This window comes from Chenopodium album, chromosome 22 (genome assembly GCF_948465745.1).
Source record: "Chenopodium album chromosome 22, dcCheAlbu1.1, whole genome shotgun sequence".
In the NCBI taxonomy this organism is placed as follows: Eukaryota; Viridiplantae; Streptophyta; class Magnoliopsida; order Caryophyllales; family Amaranthaceae; genus Chenopodium; species Chenopodium album.
The window spans coordinates 30,778,057-30,798,343 of NC_137855.1; the positions used below are offsets into that span (position 1 = coordinate 30,778,057).

Sequence of the window (20,287 nt, forward strand, 5' to 3'; positions counted from 1 at the left end):
TAGTTTTTTCCTATTCGTATTGTTAAAAGCGCAAAACATGTATTTCAAAAGGAGAAAATTTCTAAGGTGTTAGACTTCGTCTTTTTCTTAAGCCTATAATTGTCATCATCACTTCTACATTTTTTTTATCAAATGTAATAGTCAATGACAGGCTAATGCAACATACACCATTTTTATCTCCGTCGCAATAGATTAGGCTAATGTGATAGATCCTTCTTTTAAACTTCAATGGGAAGAGCTAATAATACATCGGTTGTTAAGAACCGTTACATTAGATCAGCTAATGCCATGGGTAAATTGGCTAATGCAACGACCCAACAAAAAAATAATAACGCGTTGAAAATTCACTGCTTCCTTCTAATTTTTTTTCCCAAAATTTTGAACGCCTTATTATACTCCGATCAAGCCCTTATAGGCTTAGTACCCCTTTTATCACTGTTCCTTTATTTCTTTTCATGTTCTTCACAAAAAATAAAAAACCAAGAATTGCTCTCTCTCGCTCTCTCCTCAAAATCTTAGAACAATGGTAATTCTCTCCAATTATGAAGAACTCTAACCTCAACAACCACCATAGAAGAATCGAGTCTGAAACCTTATTAATCTTCAACTCTCGATCTTTTTTTAGGTCAACTTTTCTTACAATTAATAGGTCAACTCTCGACACGCATCACAATATAATAGGTTAACTTTTTTTACAATTATTTTTTTAAAAAAAAAACTAAAAAAAAATCCTTTAAAAAACTTAAGTAATAATAAAAAAAAAACCTTAAATAAATGCCTATACCCAGACCACCCTCCCCCACCAAAAACCACCAACGTCCGACCACCGTCCCTGTTTCCGACACCCATCCCTTCCCTGTCCCCAATTTTGGCCCCACCTCCCCTCCCCGATCTCAACCACCCCTCCTTTATCCATACCAGATTTTAGCACTCCCTAGTCCCCACCTAGCAATGCTTCTACATTAATTTCAATGACTCTTCCATAACTTCCTCACTCATTGTCATACCATCATCAATAACAATGGATATCCTGTTCGCAAAAACCTCCGTCGAAGAAATCATCTCTTACCCCCCTTCCGTCGTCTATAAAAAAAACTCGCATTTAATCTCATCTGCTCCCTCGATTCCTTAAAAAATGCGCTCAGACTTTCGATTCGCGCGGCCCAACTAGTTCGAGATATTAAGCGCCCGCTTTGAAGGGTATTCAATTTGGGGCTGAATTGGTGGATAATGTTGTGTGTGGCCGCTCAAATTGGTGGCTGTTGTCGGTATGAGAATTGGTGGAGAGGTGGTTGCGGTAGTTCACAGCCTTGGTGATGGTGTAGTCTTGTGGAAGGGCAGCGATTTAGGAGGGGGAGATTGATGCGGTTCTGCTGCTGATCGTGGTACGAGCAGGAATGTTGTGGCAGCTGCTTGCGAGTGTTGCGGTGGTCCGACGCCACTGTTAGAGGAGATAATGACGGTGGTGACAGCAGGCTAAGCGGTTGATGGTTAGAGTTGGTGGCTGGTTTGAAACAGCAACAAGGGAGCAGGGGATTTTAATAAAAGAAATTAAGTTTATTCTAAAAAAAGAAAAAAATCATTATTATTTAAGAAATTAAAATGCTAAAATTGAAAGAAAAATTATTAATCAATCACTATGTGACACTTGGTCAATGGAACCAATAAAATAGGTTACCAATTTTTTTGTTCCATTTAAAGAAGATTTATGTCAAAGGTTGTGTTATTTTGAGATGTCCTAAAGGTTGTTCTATTTTGGAAGATGGCTGAAAGGTGGTATTATTCTTGGCAAAATTTCCTAGTAATTAAGCATTTCACGTATCTCTCTTTCTCTATCCTCTACTTGCAAGTCTTGACCATTGCATCTATATTGGATTAAATATGAAGTGCCCACTTTAAAACCCTGTTCTCTAAAATTGTTAAAACAAACCAACTCAATAAAGTATGCTCAATCAAATGGGGTTGATTTCAAATTTATATTTTGTAATCAAACACTAAACTTGGCCAACAATCAACATAAGTCGGCCCCATTCTAAACATGAATCTAAAAAGTTATAAAAATCACATGAGCTCTTATTCAAACAAAGTCAAAATTGAGGTTTTAATAATAAATATAAGAACCCCTAAATTTGGGATTATTTTAATCTAAAGTTAGGTTTATAAAAAGAAAATCAACCAATCTCTAAACTAAGAAAATAAAGAAACAAAGGATGCACTCCCTGCATTCCTAGATAATTGACACAATCAAACGTGACGCATTTGTTCCATAATAAATATAATAATCCAAAGTTGGGATTATTGAAAGGAAATCAACCAATTTTTTTCTAAGAAAATACAAAAAACAAAAGATACATGCACTCCATCAGTTCCTGAATAATTGACACAGTCAAACTTGACACACATGTCAATACACTAGTTTGACCTTAGATATATATGATTAAATATTTGTAAAAAAAAAAATTAAGAAAATTGATATTATGAAATTTTATATTAATACATACTTACTCCAATTGATATTATAAAATTTTATATTAATACCTACTTCCAATTTAGATGGCTCGTTTCTTTAATCACATTTGTCAATGCATAAATTCAACCGCATAAATCAATTAAAATGAAAAAAAGTTGATATTTTGAAAATACATATTAAAAGGATTCCAACAAAATCTCATATAATTATGTTTTTTTTTTTCTTATTTATAAATCCCAAAAGTGAGTCAAAGTAGAGTTTTTGAATCGTATTAAAATCTAATCTGGAACGGAGAAAATATTTAACAAAATTTCATGATAAAATTTGTTTTTAACCATTTTCAAAAAGTGTTGGTCAAAGTTAGTATTTGAGTACGTACCAAGCAAGCTTGGTGGAGTTGGTGGGGAAACCATTTTGTGACTTTGAGGTCACAAGTTCGAGCCCCACCAACTACATTTCCTTAGGAGTAGCCGAACATGGGAGGACTTATTCATGTGCACATGACTCACCAGTTAAAAAAAAATTAAATAAAATTGATATTCATTTTTTTTAATTAAATAAAGAGAACCGTTATTAAAATAACATGTCTCTTTGATGCTATCAAGACCTTTAATGATGTCAGTATTATTATTGTTTTTTTTTTTTAAAAAAAAAAATACCTTTGATGCTGCTATTGCATTTTCATGATATTTATAAGTTTTTTTTTTTTACAAAGATATTTTATAATTTTAGAGAGCGGTTATATTTAATAACCAGTCTCTTAATTTATCTTAATTTTTTAATTAATAATTTTGCTTATATTTATATCCTATATGTGTGCAACTAATTTTAATATTTTCCCCAAAACTTATCAATAAGGAAAAAATCATAAAGTTAATGTAATAATTTTATAGTACTATTTGTTTGTAAGTTATTTGTAATACGACTTGTAAGATTGAACTTTTAAGTACTATTTGGTTGTAATATAGATTTTTGTGTCCTATTTTTGGATTGAAATCAATTTGGCGAAATATAATTTTTTTTTTATACATAGTATAAATTTTGAATTGAAATTTATTATGAACAAGATCTGGAAAAAGAATTTGTAGATCTGGAAAAAGAATTTTTACTTTTCACAAGTGATCAATAATTGTTGGTGACTCATCACCTCGGAAATCCTGGATCCGCCAATGAAACCGAATAGAGGATTTACACCTTTCGATCCTTGCTCCTCTACTCTCAAATGTTGACCATAAATTAGGCCGATTCTATGGGTTCTTTCATCTTACCTTAAAAAATATTTACTTTCAATGTTTCACATTGTTTGCGGAATATACTCTCTCTGTTTTTAAATACCTGCTTCATTTTTCCATATGCGGAGTTTTAGGAGAAATTAAAGAAAATAATAAAATACTTCCTACGTCTCATAATACTTGACAAAGTTCTCATTTTCGTCCGTCCCACAATACTTCACACGTTACTATTTATGGAATGAGATCACTAATCATCACCTACCCCAGTCCCACCCTACTTGTTGTTTTCTTAAAATATAAAAATACAAAAGAGAATCTTTTATACAATAAACAAATATTTTAAATAAACCCATTTGTGGTTTTCTTACACTACATATGCAACCTAACATCCCATGTATTATGGGACGGAGGGAGTATGAAGGCAGTTGGGTAAGTAGAAGAATAAAAAAATTGTAAAAAACAATAAAGGGGTGTTTGGTTCAAGCATATTAGGTATAAGGTATGGGTTTGGAATGACCAAAACCATACCTTGTGTTTGTTTCTTGAAATTTCATTTTTTAAACCCATACCTCAAACCCCCAAAGTATAGGTTTTTGAAACCCAAGGGGGGAGGTGGGTATGGCTCATATTTATACCTTTATGTTTAAAATTAAAAGGAAAACTACAATTCCTAGATAAAAACCAAACACATGAAATCAAGTATCAAGTTCCAACCCCATACCACCTAGGTTTCATTCCTCATTCTAAACCCATACCATTGTTTGAACCAAACGCCCCCTAAGAGAATTGGAGGAGAGAGAATGTGAAATTAATAAAATATGATTTATGTTAAGTTGACTAATTAGGAGAATGTATTTAATATTGTTAAAGTTTTCCAAATATGAAAACAAAGCAAAGATTTAAAAATGACTGAAAATAAAAGTGGAGCAAGTATTTATAAACGGAGGGAGTGTTAGTACTCCGGTCGGTATATAATAACACTCAAAACAGACTGAAAGTTTGTTAGCTGGGGGCTCCTAGTCCAAGCCAAGTTTCCAACAACAACAAAATAAAACAAAAACAAGGACCCAACAACCGTTTTTAACAGCCCTGAATGAAGCTGCCTCCCAAAGAGAGAGAAACCAACACTTTTGCTCCCTTCTTTTACCGGCCAATTGCCAAAGTTCTAAACTTTGGGGTTTCAATTTTTGTGGGTTTTTTTTTTCAAATTTGTAAAACCCTCAAAAATTAAAGTTTTTTGGGGTTTTGAATTCTGATCGACTGAAAACAAAGAGGAAAAAAATAAAATCAAACTTAACCGATGGGTTCTGAAGAAACAGTTGATAATCTGGGTTACTCGTTGTTGAAAGATCTAAGCTTTGAAATTGGTGAAAATGAGACTTGTTTTAATCTCTGTTTCTGGGTTTTTCTTCACAGTTCTACTCCTTTTCCTTCCACAATTCTTTACCAGGTGAAATTCTGTAACTTTTGTAGCCTATTCTTGTTATTTTTGGGGCATTTTGGTTTATATTTTGCTCTTGATTGAAATGATAGTGAACGATATTTATGATTAACCTTTATATGTATATGCATAATCCTCATTTTAGGTGTTATTGGACAATTTAGTTTACTCTTTAGTAGTTTAATTTTGTGAGTATTTCTAACTTTATTGTTGTGATTAAATAAATGAATGCGAATTAGTTTAGTTGGTTAAAGTCGAGGTGGTATCCAAGACCCGGGGTTGATCTCGGCTACATTAGTGCAATTTTGGGCTCTCTTCACAACTTAATGTCATCAAAGTAGTTGTTTGTGTTTTGGATTATAATAATGATGAATAGTTTGATGGACACAACTCCACATTGTTGATTATAATCACTAGAGGAATTTTAAAGACAACTTTGTGATGCCTTGATTGTGATTTTTGGCTTGTTAATTTCTGTTATGTGTTGTCCAATATAATTATTTTGACTGTGTCTTGTCTTTATTAGTTATCTTGAGTTCTTGACTACTTGAGAGTTTTATTTATTTGCTGCTTGCTTTATTGAGAAAATCATGATGTTGCATAGGCTTAGTTTATACATAGTACAATTTCCATTCTACATTAGGGAGGGTTATGCATGCAAACATCGGGATGAAAGGTTGACACCTTGGCTGAGATATGCCATGGAGGCGGTGAAACTTTTTGGTGATACATGCATGTGTACATTCGAATCTGTACTTATTTTGATCGCTTTGCATTTGTTCATGAGCATGCCTTATTTTTACTTTCTATTATCCTTGATGTCATTTTGCACTATCAAAATTGCTGGTCCTCTGTGTCAATTTTTTTCTTTTCTTTTTCTCTTTTTGGCTTTTTGCAGAGTTCTTCCCTTTGGAAAAAAAAATTATTCGTTTATTCATTAACGTGTTTTTATTACAGTAATGCACACATAATAGTTGCATAGGTAGTTTAAAATGACAAGCGACAATGTGTTGAACTGTAAGTGATAGATAATGTGAAAATATTAAATTGACTTTGGATTTATAAATGCGACATAGTTTTGAGAGTTCAATTACTAATATTTTGTAATATTTTCTACACCAATAAGAAGAGGTTCTATATTGTACGACCCTAATGAGGATAGTTTGGAACTGAAAATTTGACGGTTGAGATAGTTCATTAAGTCGTTCATAAGTTTTTACGTACTGTTATGTTCACTTTTTTTTAATGAACTACTCAGTAATCTATTTTGAGTGATTTTTTAGTGCTTTTGTTGTATGAACCTGCTCATTCTTACTAGTTGAAACTGATTTATAATTAGTACAGCTGATTTATCTGTGTTTTTTCTCTATGCAATTACTTATTTTAACTTACCAAAACTAATTTGGGCTGTAAAAACTGATTCTTATCGAGTAAATCAATTATTAAACTGAGTTGAACAAGAGTTAGTTTTATGAGTTCATGCTTCCTGAGAAAGAAGGATATCATTCTCTAAGTACAAAAGGTTTCTCCACAACTAGGTTAGAACTTTAAAGTGCTGGTTGTTCCAATGTTAAAGATTTCATGGTGCTTCTGTTCATGACTTGTCTTCAATGGAGTTGTAGTAGACGATAACACCGACTGAAGCAATTTGCTTTTTATGTGCAGTCACACTCTGAAATTCCTTTTCTTTCTTTGAGTGAAGACAAAAGGTTAATATTCTCTCCTTCACTTTTGTTGCGAAAAGAATCTTCCGAGTCAGGGGAAACTGCATCATCCACTGAAGTTGCTATTTCTAACGTGGAGCTTCCTCTAGGACAATGGGTACATATTGGATGCCAGGTATGTGACAAATCATATATTACCTAGTAAACTGCTAATGTGTAAACCAAGTCTTTTTTTTGTTAGACTATAAAGAGCTGCTTGAGCTCTCCTGTGTAAAATGTTTTGATAATGTCAGGCAATTGCTGCAGGTAAGGGGAGAAGTTACTTAAATTTAGCTTCGACTTTTTGTTTGATGCAGATTTCTCTCTGGTTGAGATTTATACATCTGATGTCTAGCTTTTAGTAAATTCTTGAGACAATTTAATATTCTTTGCCTATATTCTTGTGATTTGGCAGTTTGTTTGGCCGTTTGGTTTCTGTACATAGTTTGGTTAATAGATCGGTTTCCTTTTATTACTCATTCGTATCCAATAGTCACATTGATTTGGATTTGTTTTATGTCTTCTTTGTGTTTGTCCACTTAATATGATATGTGATTTCCAGCTAATATTCTTGTCTTCTTTGTCTACAATCTTAGGTGTATAGCAGCATTATACGCATTTATCTTCAAGGAAAGGTAGTGGGTGAAAGGCCTTTAGATTCATTAATGGCCAGGCAGGCTGATCTTCGGAGTTTCAAGAAGGTGACTCTATCTGGTGTGCGCAAAGGATTTAAGGATCTTGATGGCTATGTATACAATGCAGTTGTTTTGCCTTCTACAAATTCTATTGAGGACCATCATGCTAAGGTTTGTATCTTTAATTTTGCATTTATTATGGGTCCAAGACCTACGTAAAACTTATTTATCAAGTTTACATGCTGCAGGATCCTCCTTTGTGTCTATGTATTGATAGTTCATCTGTTTCTGATGTCGAATTGGAAGGTGACGGCATATGGAAAATATTTGGCGGCAAGGTTGACTAACATCCTTCTCGATTTCCTCTTTTGGTTATTGTACTCATTTGAGTTTATTCTCTATGACTCTGCGTTATTTTTTATTTTTGCTTTTGACGGGGATTGGGAAGTTGTGGTAAGATGGGGTTCTTTCATTACTTGTTAGTCCCCTATTCCTTGCACATGAAAACAAAGATAATGTTCTTTGCAATGTTGTAAAACCTACATAAGGTTGTAAGTGGTGATGTTTGTGTGCACTAAATTACTTATGTAATGAAAAGAGTTCATTTTTAATAGAACGTGATCATTCTAATGTATGCAAGTGTAGAGTGCACACGCTTGGACTTGCAATTGCAAATTCAAATAGTAAAATGTAAAATGAAATTGAGGACACTTATAATAAATAGAATAATTTACGGAGACCGGGAAAAAAAAAAAAAAAAAAAAAAAGAGAGAGACAATCATGTTGCTATATTAGTGTGTGTAAAGTAGACAAATAAGTAAAAGAGTATATAGCTCCAGTAAACCAAGAAAGGTCTTTTTTTCCCTCTCCTCTTACATGGAGTAATTTTCATTGATAATATCTTCTATATAAGCCATATTTTTGATCCAAAGAAGCAAGCTTGTTTCTTATTTTTGTGCAGGATAGCTTCATCACTTGACATCTTGGCAGTTAGTAATAACTAATAACTAAAAAGAGGCTTGACATGATGAGATTATTTGCAGTACTTTGTCATCCTGTCCTTAATCGATGAAACTGTCTGTCTGTTGTTCTGGATCTTCTAGATTTCACCATCGTAAAGTCCTATAGAGTGTAACACAATGTTACCTTGCTTGTGGCTTGGCTTCTTGTATTATTAACTAGTTTACATGTTCCAAGTCACAGTTTTTTCTTGACCTGGGTTATGTTGGGGGCACAATTTTGTCAGGGAAACCCAGCACCATATTGCTCATGTCCTTCCGTCCTTTTTCTACACTACCTTGATAAATCTTTGTATTAGAAACACCAAAATATATGGATAGTAGGAACGATCAGTTGGGAAATGCTATGTCTACATACTAATGCATTAATTGAAGTATAGTACTCAGATTTCGTATATTAAATATAAGCATATAACCGAATCTAGCAGCAGGTTTTACAATTTATTAGATTGTTTGGTTCAATATTAGTAAAGGAAAGAAAGGGAAGGGAAAAGAAAGGAAGAGAAGGGAAAGGAAAGAAACTATCTTATCTAATGTTTGGTTTGATATTAGTAAAGGAAGGGAAAAGAGAGGAGTCTATTGTTTGGTATGTCATTAGTAAGGAAGGAAAGGGAAGGGAAAGCTAATTTTAAGCTTCATAGATGTAATTTCTTTCTTTCCTCTCAAATTCCTCCAGTTTGGGAGGAAAGGAAAGGGAAGATTTTGTGAAGGGAGTTTCCTTCCATTTCCCTTCATTTCCTATCATTTAATTCTTAGAACCAAAGATAGGAAGTCTTATTTTTCTTTTCCTTTCTTTTCTTTTCCTCCCATTTCCTCCCAACCAAAAAGGGCCTAAATGACATTTTTTTTTTTTTGGGGGGGGGGGGGGAGGACGGACACGCGTTATTATTTATACAAAGGATTAGTGTTTTGTAGTCTATTTTAAGATGACCAGAAATAATAGACATTCATTTAATCATTTATCAGCATGCACACACGCATTCATGCATGTTGTACTTATACTTGTATGTAAATATACATATGTTTGCACACATGTTTGCTTAGTTTTACAAAGCGTGCCTAGGCGCGTTTGAAGTGCTACGTGAAGCGAAGCGCCAGCAAAACGTGCCGGGGGGTCCAAGAAGCATGCAATTCAGTGCTTTTGCTGCGCATTTTTTCAAAGCACCAAGCGCTAAAAGCGATGCTTTTTGATCCCAGCATGTTTGTTTATATGCATGTATGTCTATACTATCTCATACATGTACATATACATGATTATTTGTCTGTGTAGGACCCAGCCTCCTAATTGGTCTGAGGTAGCATTCTGTGGCTCTGTGCTCCCTCACCTTATCGTATGTCAAATCGTGTACCATGGTGGCATTGATTTAAGGTTCCTATGTCAGAGAGAGTGTGGTATGAGGACAGGGACAAGGAGAAAGAGAGTGGAAACGAGATGACTCTTAAATTGAATGATTTATGATCACATCGCTTTTTATTTTGTTTCCAAAATTTTATCCAACTTTTAATATCTATCATGTGTTATGACAGGGTTCTTGTCGCAAAATGTTTTCATCAGATGTCGTACTATTAGATGCCTTTGGTGAGCTTGTGGACAAGGATTTGGAGGTGCGTGGCTCTCTGCGTTTTTGATATAACGTATTTAGTTAACAGTTTAATACCTTACATAGAAACAGAAAAAATCTTTGTGCGTGGTTCTCTGCATTTTTTATATAATGTATTTAGTTAACAACTTACATAGAAACAAAAGAAAATCTTTGCTAGTCTATTTACATCAATGTGTATATGCAAATAAGAGGCCCACTTAATATATGACTCCGATATTTTCTTTCTTCTATGTTATATTAGCCCCTTTTCAATGTACAATTAGAAAAGCTCCATTTTGCATATTGTGACTTGGCATTTACATATTATAATCTTTTCAGGTTGTTGCATCGCTTATCTATGCTAATAATCGGGCCCCTATTGAGAAATCAAAAGATGGTGAAGCTCCCCTTTTGACAACTTGCAATGGACTTGAATTTCCATCTGATGATAAACCCAGCAAACTATTGCGGGGACGTGCATCTTTTCAACTGAACCTAACTCGAGTATGATATTCTGAAATATACTATCTTGCCATTTGAATGTGTCGTGCATTTAAGAGTGAACTTTTGAGGTTACCAAAGTTATTTTTTTTAGATTTATAACAGGGGAGTTGCTTTTTATTTAGGCTTATGTCTATATCCTTGTTAGGTTCTAATAAGTGCTTTAGAAGGTAGTATCACACAAAATTGAGTTTTGTGCATAATCTTTCAGACTGTTGCACTTAATTTAATGTTTTTCTAAAAATCTGAGAAAGATTAGACAATGAAGTTTTGATAGTTGAGGTTATCATTTTCCTTGGAATAGACTTGCTACACACTTCTGCCAAAGCCATTCCTCAGTAAATTAATGCTCCATATGAGCAAGATATTAAACAAGGGAAATTATCGTTGGTACACCCCAAGTTTGGGCTTTTATCAATGATATACCTCCTTAAGTTATAATTATTAGTGGTACACCTATACTTTCAACTAATTAACTACAATAAGCGATTTAGCATTCCGTTAATTGAACGTTAGTAATAGGTTAATGACTTGCAATTTTAACCAATTTTAACTCCCTTTTTAATATTCCTCCTATATTTAAAGTAACCCACCCACCTTTGTCATTATATAAATGAAGCCACCTCATTTGCTCTTATTTATGCAGCTCCTTCTTTATTTGGTACTTAAATTTGCCAAATGAAGAAGAAGCTTCATAAATCAGAGCAAATGAGGGGGCTTCGTTTATATAATGACAAAGGAGGGTGAGTTACTTTAATTATAGGAGGGAAACTAAGGAGGGGAAAAAAATGGAGGGAGTTGAAATTGGTCAAGATTGCAAGTCATTAACCTATTACTAACGTTTAATTAACGGATTGCTTACTTAAGTTAATTAGATGAAAGTACAGGTGTACCGTTAATAATTAAAACTTTAAAAGGTGTATCATTGATAAAAGCCCAAACATGGGGTGTATCAGTGATAATTTCCCTTGAATGTATCCAGTGGTAATTGCACAATGTGTAGACATCTATTATTATTACTATTATTATTATTTTGTTTAATCTATACATTCCACAATGAACATCTTTTGTTGGTTTTATGTTGAGTATTCTTAATTTTTTATATTTTCTATAATTATTTCTAGGACTGAATCCGATCTTGATTTTTCTGAAGTTCAATTGATTCATTTGACTGTCCTTATCTTCTCTGCAGCTGTCATCCGAATGTGATAATAAACTGTTCTGTGTTAAGTTTCATCTCCTGAAATTGGGAAAATTTCCATTTTTCGAGGCATTTACTCCACCAATTCGCAGCATCCTAAAGTCGTGCAACACCAAGGTATCTACTATCACATGGAAAAAGTTGTCATCAGGCTTTCATCTATTTAATAGATCCAGCTTACCTCAAAATGGTATTGGGCATTCAGAGCTACATCAGAAGCCTGTATGTGAAGCAATACCCAATCCTCCATTAAAGAGAAAGAAATCAGGACAAGATACTCCATTGCCACACACTAAGGCTGAGTCTACGGTGCAAAGATTTGATGAAGAAGGCAACTCATTCAACGTGTCTGCAACTAAGGTCCTTGGATTTTCCTTGAAATACATATTATTTTTCTGAGTTCAGACAATCTTAAAGCATATTTATCAGCATAACGTAATATGTCTCCTGGACAATCATGATAGCTTGATCATCCCTTTCATTATCACTACTGTTGAATTTATGAGATACAAATCATACAATTCCTCTCGATATGCTTATTCATGGTATCTATAATCTCATTTATAATGCCTCATATTAAGGTCCATTATGTGTTATTCATACTGGTGTTTGTTACCAATACGTATCCACAAAGCTAGAGTTCTTTATACTACTAATGGTGACTCCTTTCACCCTTAATAAAAACCCTGATTCTCCAAAAATTTTGTTTCTATATAAAAGCCCTATTTCTCATATGGGTGGGGTCTTCCATCCACTAACTTCTTCTTTATTTTCCAATACAATGTGCAGAATGTAGTAGGGACCAGTTTGGAGAGTATCCAAGAAAACTATGGAGAAATAGATAGCTCTGCATCAGATTCAGATAGCGCTGGCGCAGGAAATACAGAGTCAAAGAGCTTTACTTGCAACATAGACCTCACTTCAGATTTGACAATTTTCAGATATTGCCTTGGAGGATTATCTGAAAGGTCAATCATGCTTAAGGAGTCCTCGTTATATGCTTCTGAGCAAGAAATGGTAGAAATGGCTGAAAAGGTCTCATTCTTTTCTGGATGTGATCACCATAGGTAATAATTAGATTAGTTGTTTGATGGATGAAAAAGCTATCTTTGTAATCAGCCATTGGTACTTAAAGTTGTTTCCATTTCCCCTTAGGCACCAAATTATGATTGCCAAAAAACTGCTGGAGGAAGGAGAAAGAGCTTGGAATTTGATTTCACAAAATAGTCATCGAGTTCAATGGGACAATGTTGTTTTTGAGATAGAAGAACAGTTCATGAGGATTGCTAGCTGCAGCACAAGATCTCTCACTCAACAGGTAATTCCTATTTTTGACATGTTTGAGTTCTTTGCTACACTAAGTTTTGTCACCTAGCTATAGCCTCCAAATATGTACAAGGACATATGATAAACTATAAATATACAAAATTTTTGCCTATGTTATGTTACCAAGAGAAAATCTGCTCATGCATCTTAGGCCTTGTTTAGTTGGCTAAATATTTTGTGGGAAGTCAAAATTCCCATGAATTTCATTTTCACCCTCTTGTTTGGTTGACACAAAAAAGTGAAATTGGGGGCAATGAAAATTCATCGGAATTTTGACTTCCCACAAAACATGGGAATTCACTTACCCCGCCTTGGTAAGTTGAAATTCCCATGGGAATTTACTTCCTCCATTCTTAACCAAACAAATATATTGAATTCCCATGATTTTGATGATAGAATTTATTTCTCACAAATTGAAATTTCATGGGAATTTACACTTCCCTAATGAACCAAACGACCCCTTAATATTATCAAAAAGATATCTGAAGATTCTGAACACCCTGTGGATGATGTCTTCTTTGGCATGAACTTTTTTTTTTTAACTGTTGTGCGCTAACATGAACTTCGTTTCTTGCTGAGGAGATATATAGATTTTAAGCAGAAATTCCTATAGTATGTTCCTTAAACTTTCTTGCTCCAACTAGATACACTTATATAGCTACTCACAAACTTATCAAACTGAAGCCATTAGTCCCCAGAATGCTGCTCCAGATTATGTACAATGTGTAAGTTACAAAAACTATTTATTGCTAACTGTCTGCTCCTTCCTAAATGAAAGCAGAATGAACGTCTCTACGGAAACATTTTTATGCTTGTAAAGATAAGTTATAGTTTGTTTTGAGTGTTTTGTTGTATGTTTTATGATTATTTTTTTTTACCATTTTTTTTGGCTTCTAGCCATAAGCAACAATTGGTTCATATAACACTAGATCACTTATTAGCATAAATTGGCATGGCAGGACTTGAATTTTCTGAGGAGAATTTCGGGAGGCAATGAGTATCTCACCAAAGATGACTTTGATAAATTGTGGCGTTGGTTGTATCCAGTGGCATTTACAATATCAAGACATGGGATCAATGCACTGTGGGCTTCTATCTCACCAAAGTGGATTGAAGGATTTGTTACAAAGGAAGAAGTGGAGTATGCCCTTCAGAGTCCGCAGGGACTTCAAGAGCCTGGAACATTCATCTTGAGATTTCCAACAACCAGAAGTTGGCCTCATCCAGATGCAGGTAGTTTAGTTGCATCCTATGTTGGCAGAGATTTCTCTTTGCACCATAGGCAGCTATCTTTGGACTACAGGTATTTCTGGTAATTTACTATCATCTACCTTTGTCATCCTCTTTTCTCTATGTCTGAACAATGCTGTTTGCTTGCATACTCCTTTATTCAATAAAATTAACAAAAAACAAAAACATAATTAAAATTAAAACTAAAAATTAAAAAAAAATAAACTGTCCTGTGCATCAATCAAGAAGTTAAATGTCATATGCTTGTGTGTGCGACTAGCAAGACGATGACTCTCCTATTATTTTCACCATGAGATAATTCCTTTTTTAAAAAAAATGGAAAATCATGACTATCTCCACTTGTTGAACAGATGGCCATTTTGAATCAGTCCATTTCGATTAGTATGATATATTCCACTAGTCTACAAATAATTGTCAAGAGTAATATATATGAAGACGGCCTTTCTCCTAAAACTGTCTGGGATATTGCTACTTATAAGACTTCTTGGATTGATATCATCTTCTTTCTTTCTCTTTTTTTTTACTTTAAAATATTTGAAGGTGACCTGGACTTCCAATTTTTATAGTTTTTTTTTTTTTTTTTTTATTTTGCAACAGTTCTGATATTTTTGACACAAATCAAAAGCCACTTCAGGAGTTGCTTTTGTCTGAACCGGAGCTATCTCGAGTAGGAAGGTATATGATCTTTCCCCTGACATTTATGTCTATTCATATTCTCTGAGGCTAGATTTTATTTATTATGATGATGACCTGTATGGGCATGTGTGATCCAGGATAACGAGGAGTGATTTGACCATTTAAATTGTCACTATACTTGTGTAAATATTTCCCAGCTTTACAGACACATTTCATTTGGAGTAAGCCTCTTGTTCCTACTTTTAGTTTCTGCATTAAACTTCTTATGTGCACTTGTGACTTTTTGTAATGCAGTATTGTTTCTTAAGTGTAATTATTGATTATTTCTAGTAGAAAAAACTAACATACACCCCTTTTGGCTTTATGCTGATTGTGATTTAGCAAAATAAAATATGAGGTTTTATTTGCGTGGCACTCCTCCATCAGTCCATCCCATAATAAACTTCACACTAACTTTTAAAATAAAAGTCGATGATTTGAATACTAATTTTCCCTTTTCTCTCCTTTATCCGTCGTATCTTGTTCTCTCTGCATCCCAACAATACCTTATACTCTTTATTCCCTTTCTATCCACTAACAATGTATTGTTTCTTATGTAACAACTACATAAATGGGATGAAGGGTTTTTTGAGTTAAGCATCAGCTGTAGAGAACTACATAAAATAATTGGGACTTCTGTACATTAGAATGATTAGACCACATTACTTGATGTTCTTTGGAATGTCCCACCTCAGGTGTAATTATTCTAAATCTATTGTCCTTAAAATGATATAGTGTCTGTAGTGTCTCAACTTTCTTCTGTCTTTTCAGGTCAATTAGTTTCAATGGAGCACATTGCAATGTAATTTGAGAGATTCTTCTCTTCTCCCCTCCCTTCACAAGAAAAACACAGTAATCTAAAGTAAAAAAACACAAAAAGAAAACCATAAATCAGCAATGACACTATTGGCCTAAAGCTTGTGTCAGAATGGAAGTGGTCACAATTTTGTTATAGAATTGTGGTCTGGCAGTTGGGGGCCTGTAAATAAGTTGGATCTTAGTCAATAGACCCTGTTGTTTGAATATTTTTGTCTAAAGAATTGTTTCGTAAATATTTGATGGACTCCCTCTCTTCTTTGGTGGGTTTTGGCTTGCTGCCATTCGCCACAGCTCAACCTCTGTAGTTAGTGCTTGCAGCAATGACAACTGTGTGAGGCTCCCTAAAGCCGGGTTTTACACGCTTAAGAAAGAAACCGTGGTGATGATAGATGGACTTGGCTCTTTTTAATTGGAACATGAGAATAGACAGGATAAGGAGCAGAATCCTCTACTTTTCCCATCACCTTGCTTTGTATGTTGACTATGCTCATTTATCTCACATCTGCCATTAATCATTTTTATCCATTATATGAAATCTTCGAACTTTCTAAGTTTCTAAAATGTCATATATATCAAGTACATGCGTTGTTGCACACATAACAACCTGCCTTTCTCTGGGAAATTATTCCTTTTTATGTGTATTCTTTGCACTAAGGCCTTCGATAAGGATTTCATTATATTTGTTGTTTTTTCCCCTTGTACATGGTCACGAGTAGTTCTTGTTTTCTTGGGCGGATTAGAGGGTTTTGATACACTGTGATGCGCTTCAGTTTTCTAATTAGTTTGTTTTGAATCTGTCCAAGTTCATTACTTTAGTTTTCTAACATCAGTTAATTATGTCGCAGATATGAGTTCTTAGTACAGGAATATAGGACGAATTCCATCACCCATCCAGATTTATTGTCATTAACTATTAAAGCAATACGAGCAGATGTTACAGTGCACTTCTTTCAAGAGGGTTTCTCCAATTTCTTCGTTTCTAGGTTAAATTTAATTGCAGTTTCTTGACATTGGTACAAAGCAAAGGGCAGATGATAAAAGAAATGCACATTTGCGAAGCTAGAGCTCCAGACAAACCTGTGATTTCAGTACAGTGTTTTTTTTTTTTTCAGCTCAAAGTAATCTAGTTTTGCCTTGGTGAATATGTTAGTAGAATATTTTTCAGAAATTATCCGGCATTCAGAATGTTGTATTAAAACTAAAGGAGCATAACATCTTTTAGCATTTTTTTTTTTCAGTACGATTTGATTCAACCTAAATTCAACAAAAAATCCTATGTTCCATACTTTCACAATCAGCCAACACACTCTAATTCAGAGCTTTACAGCAATTTCACAAATTTATGGGTAAATAAACATTGTTTTTCTATGCCTTCCAAAAAGAAAAAAATCATTGTTTTTCTATAAAACATGCTTCTCAACAGTCTTATATCTACAAAGCTGTACTCGATTTGAATCCAACAACCCGAGGATATACAAAGCAGACTTAAACAAGCTCAAGTGTACAAGCCACTTTCTCAGTTCTGAATCAGCTCAATGCCTCATTCGGAGGTGTTCTTCGGTTTAAGCTTCAGTGCAGCACTGCATGATGAAATCATTGAGCACAGAATTAATTAAAAGTCATCCAACGGACTGATGTCACTGAAAGACCACGCAAAACTAGACATCTAATAAAGCTTTACAGTCAGAAATCAAAGATAACTTCACCTATCCTAAATAAAATAAACCTAACCCAAAATTTAACACAATGCCGGAAAATAATTGGTTTATTAAAAGATTCCATGACCTGAAACTCATAATGAATTGAGCAAACTGACCATCTTGTTAGCCAGGTTCAGCCAGAAAGAAACACGCTTAAACATAGATAAACCATACCTGTTGATGCAATAACGTTTTCCTGTTGGAGGAGGACCATCATCAAACACATGTCCAAGGTGAGCATCACAAGCTGCACATAGTACTTCCTCTCGGGGCATGAAGATGATTGACAAATCCATCTTTTTCTTAACATTGTTTCCTACAGGTGCGTAATAGGATGGCCAACCAGTCCCGCTGTCAAATTTGGTAGATGATCTACACACAACAATTATACATTATAAATTATGAGTGATATGATCATTCAGCAGCCAATTATATCTACAGAAACCTCATAGAGAATTAGAGAGCAAGCACTTACTCGAACAAAGGGGTGTCACAGCACACACAATGATAAGTTCCGGGTGTTTTTGTGCTCCAGTATTCCCTGATTTAAATGAGAAAGTTAAGTTTGGCAATTTTAAGTGTCAGCTGAAAACAGTAGTCTTATCTTCAAATGAACCTTACCCTGAAAAAGCACGTTCAGTGCCCTTTTGACGACATATATAGAACTGCTCTGGGGTTAGGCGCTTTTTCCAGTCTTCTTCAGTTAAAGAAGAATAGTCTTTTTGGCCTGTCTCTGGAAAAGAAACCCAACAAATGCAATTACTTATCAGAAACCCATGATGTAATATTTAAGCTGTGTTTAGACAAGAAAATCGAAAGTATAGAACTGGGGAGGGAGGCTAAGGGATCCATCTTCTGTGATTTGCATATTAAATGGGATTGGGAAAGTGAGGAAAATGGCAAAATCCATATACTTTGGCATTCTAATAAACCAAAATCCTTCAAATGTTAGAAAGATTTGGAAGGAAAGGTCAGGCCACTCCTCCTCTCCCTCTCCTTTGCCTTTTCGAATTCCCTCTCTCACTCCCTTCCCTTTACTATGTAAATGCTAACCAAACACATGAAACATGGTTAATACATCAAAACCCAATCAAAGACAGCAGTAGAGAATAGAGAGGCATGTCAAGCATAAAAGTAATTGCATATTCCATAGGCCACCATATGGTAGGCTATAAAAGCAGTATGATTGTAATCAGCAGAAATAATTAAATGAATTTTGAATAACCAAGTTCAGATTCTTATAGATATCTCTTGAAACCATGCTGCCAAGCAACATTTTGAGAAAATTCCAAAACAACTCCTAATTTAGATAATCATATAAGATTGTTAAAGTAAATGGCGATATATATAGCTGCTCCAAGTTCTTTTTCAGTCTCCACACCTAGTAACTAACAATAATGGTTAAGACTATCTAGATTACTGGAAGTAATGGTTTATGCACTTTTACGGCTGTCTAAATCCATTTCTATATAAGAGTCCCTTCAAAAACATATACTTGTAGGAAGCATCTTTTTCGAGTTTAAAGGCATCATTCGTCATTGTCTATATATCAAAGTATTCACTAGTTCAGCTTTTAACTATAGCTACCAATTGTTATGTTCCAATAATACAGAAACAATAGAATCAATACTCTATATTTTCAAAAAAAATGTGCACGATCCAAATTAATAAATCAGCTATCAAGACATTGAAGAAGTAGTTTATATCTAAAAGCGCGACAAAAGAGTATGTAGCATGTAACTCTCATAGAGTCATAGAGGTCATGTGTTCTGTATCTTCACTGTAGTGTTACAAAATTACCAACTGATTAACGGATTGTACAGCAATCTTAATAAGTTAATAACACAGCAATATATCATGATCACAAAATCAATCATTCCCAAATTATTTTACAGCAATCTCAAGAATATAACAATACAATAAAATAGGGAAAATCCTAATTAAAATATATATACATCAAAAAATAACAAAAATCAAATCTTCAACTCAATATACATTAATAACTATGCTAATCCTAATTCAAAATTTTCAGTAGTGTCTTTCTAACTTATAATCTTGTCAAACAAAAACAATAACACAAAAGAATATTATGTTAAAAATTACAGGACAAAATAAATGTGGAAAGAATCAAACCTTGAATACTGTCTGGTTTTGGAGAAGAAGCAGAAGAACCCATTGCACGAATTGCTAATGTTTTTCCAGAAAATTTGTTTATTAAATTGGAAGTTAATAAATTGGTTGATTTTGGAAGAAATCTTAATTGGGGTTTTGAGGATACTAGCGTATTCAAGCTTAAACTACTTAAACTATGAGAAGCCATTGCTAGTTTGCCACCCTCTTAAGAACAAACTAGTCAATTAATAAATTTAATTTTCTTGTTTTTTTTATAGAAAACGAAAATGTAAGGGTGAAATATATGAATGGAATTGATTTAATACTGGTTATAACATTGCCACGTCTCTCTAAGTTGCTCATTATTTATGTGATTTCTTGTATATAGATGTGAAAATTCCGGCTATTTGGATCGCGTTAGATGAGGTCGGGTTGAGCCGCCGTTAAGAAAGTTGGGTCTATTTCAAATTTAAATCATGTAAAATTATTGTTGATACAAATTTAATATTTAAATCGGGTTTTATTCGGGTCAAATTTGACTAGGGATGGAAATGTGTTGGATCAAGATTGAGTCCGAGAAGATTCAGGCTCAAACCCAAAATTTTTGGAGTGGATCCAA

General features: G+C 34.1%; 2 protein-coding genes across 5 annotated transcripts; one reads left to right on the plus strand and one right to left on the minus strand.

Moving 5' to 3' along the window:
* Positions 1-4,735: 4,735 nt before the first annotated feature.
* LOC145603424 (SH2 domain-containing protein B-like) lies at positions 4,736-17,035 on the plus strand. Of its 4 annotated transcripts, none has more exons than XM_081659315.1 (13): positions 4,736-5,152; positions 6,809-6,982; positions 7,443-7,652; positions 7,730-7,819; positions 10,028-10,105; positions 10,423-10,587; positions 11,777-12,145; positions 12,575-12,852; positions 12,941-13,103; positions 14,071-14,423; positions 14,960-15,037; positions 15,136-15,219; positions 16,702-17,035. In XM_081659315.1, the coding sequence occupies exons 1-12, from the start codon at positions 5,003-5,005 to the stop codon at positions 15,161-15,163; spliced, it is 2,136 nt and encodes a 711-aa protein (XP_081515441.1). In that variant the 5' UTR covers positions 4,736-5,002; the 3' UTR covers positions 15,164-15,219; positions 16,702-17,035. The 4 variants fall into 4 exon arrangements, with proteins under 4 accessions (XP_081515441.1, XP_081515442.1, XP_081515444.1 ...); XM_081659316.1 differs by having other exon boundaries at positions 14,071-14,414; XM_081659318.1 differs by lacking the exons at positions 15,136-15,219; positions 16,702-17,035 and having other exon boundaries at positions 14,159-14,423.
* Positions 17,036-17,115: 80 nt separating this feature from the next.
* Positions 17,116-19,950, minus strand: LOC145603425 (peptide methionine sulfoxide reductase B1, chloroplastic-like). The gene is made up of 5 exons (XM_081659320.1): positions 19,690-19,950; positions 18,178-18,289; positions 18,032-18,097; positions 17,731-17,928; positions 17,116-17,436 (listed from the first exon to the last, which is right to left on the minus strand). Exons 1-5 carry the CDS (start codon positions 19,874-19,876, stop codon positions 17,397-17,399), a joined length of 603 nt encoding a protein of 200 aa, XP_081515446.1. The 5' UTR covers positions 19,877-19,950; the 3' UTR covers positions 17,116-17,396.
* Positions 19,951-20,287: the final 337 nt, after the last annotated feature.

Excerpts from the sequence above, each read along its gene's own strand:
- LOC145603424 (XM_081659315.1), top strand. The coding sequence starts at position 5,003 with ATGGGTTCTGAAGAAACAGTTGATAATCTGGGTTACTCGTTGTTGAAA. Across the intron at positions 7,653-7,729 it reads TTGAGGACCATCATGCTAAG|GATCCTCCTTTGTGTCTATG; the intron begins GTTTGTATCTTT and ends TACATGCTGCAG. Across the intron at positions 10,106-10,422 it reads TTGTGGACAAGGATTTGGAG|GTTGTTGCATCGCTTATCTA; the intron begins GTGCGTGGCTCT and ends TAATCTTTTCAG.
- LOC145603425 (XM_081659320.1), bottom strand. The coding sequence starts at position 19,876 with ATGGCTTCTCATAGTTTAAGTAGTTTAAGCTTGAATACGCTAGTATCC. Across the intron at positions 18,098-18,177 it reads ACTGAACGTGCTTTTTCAGG|GGAATACTGGAGCACAAAAA; the intron begins GTAAGGTTCATT and ends CATTTAAATCAG. Across the intron at positions 17,437-17,730 it reads AAACGTTATTGCATCAACAG|TGCTGCACTGAAGCTTAAAC; the intron begins GTATGGTTTATC and ends TTCATCATGCAG.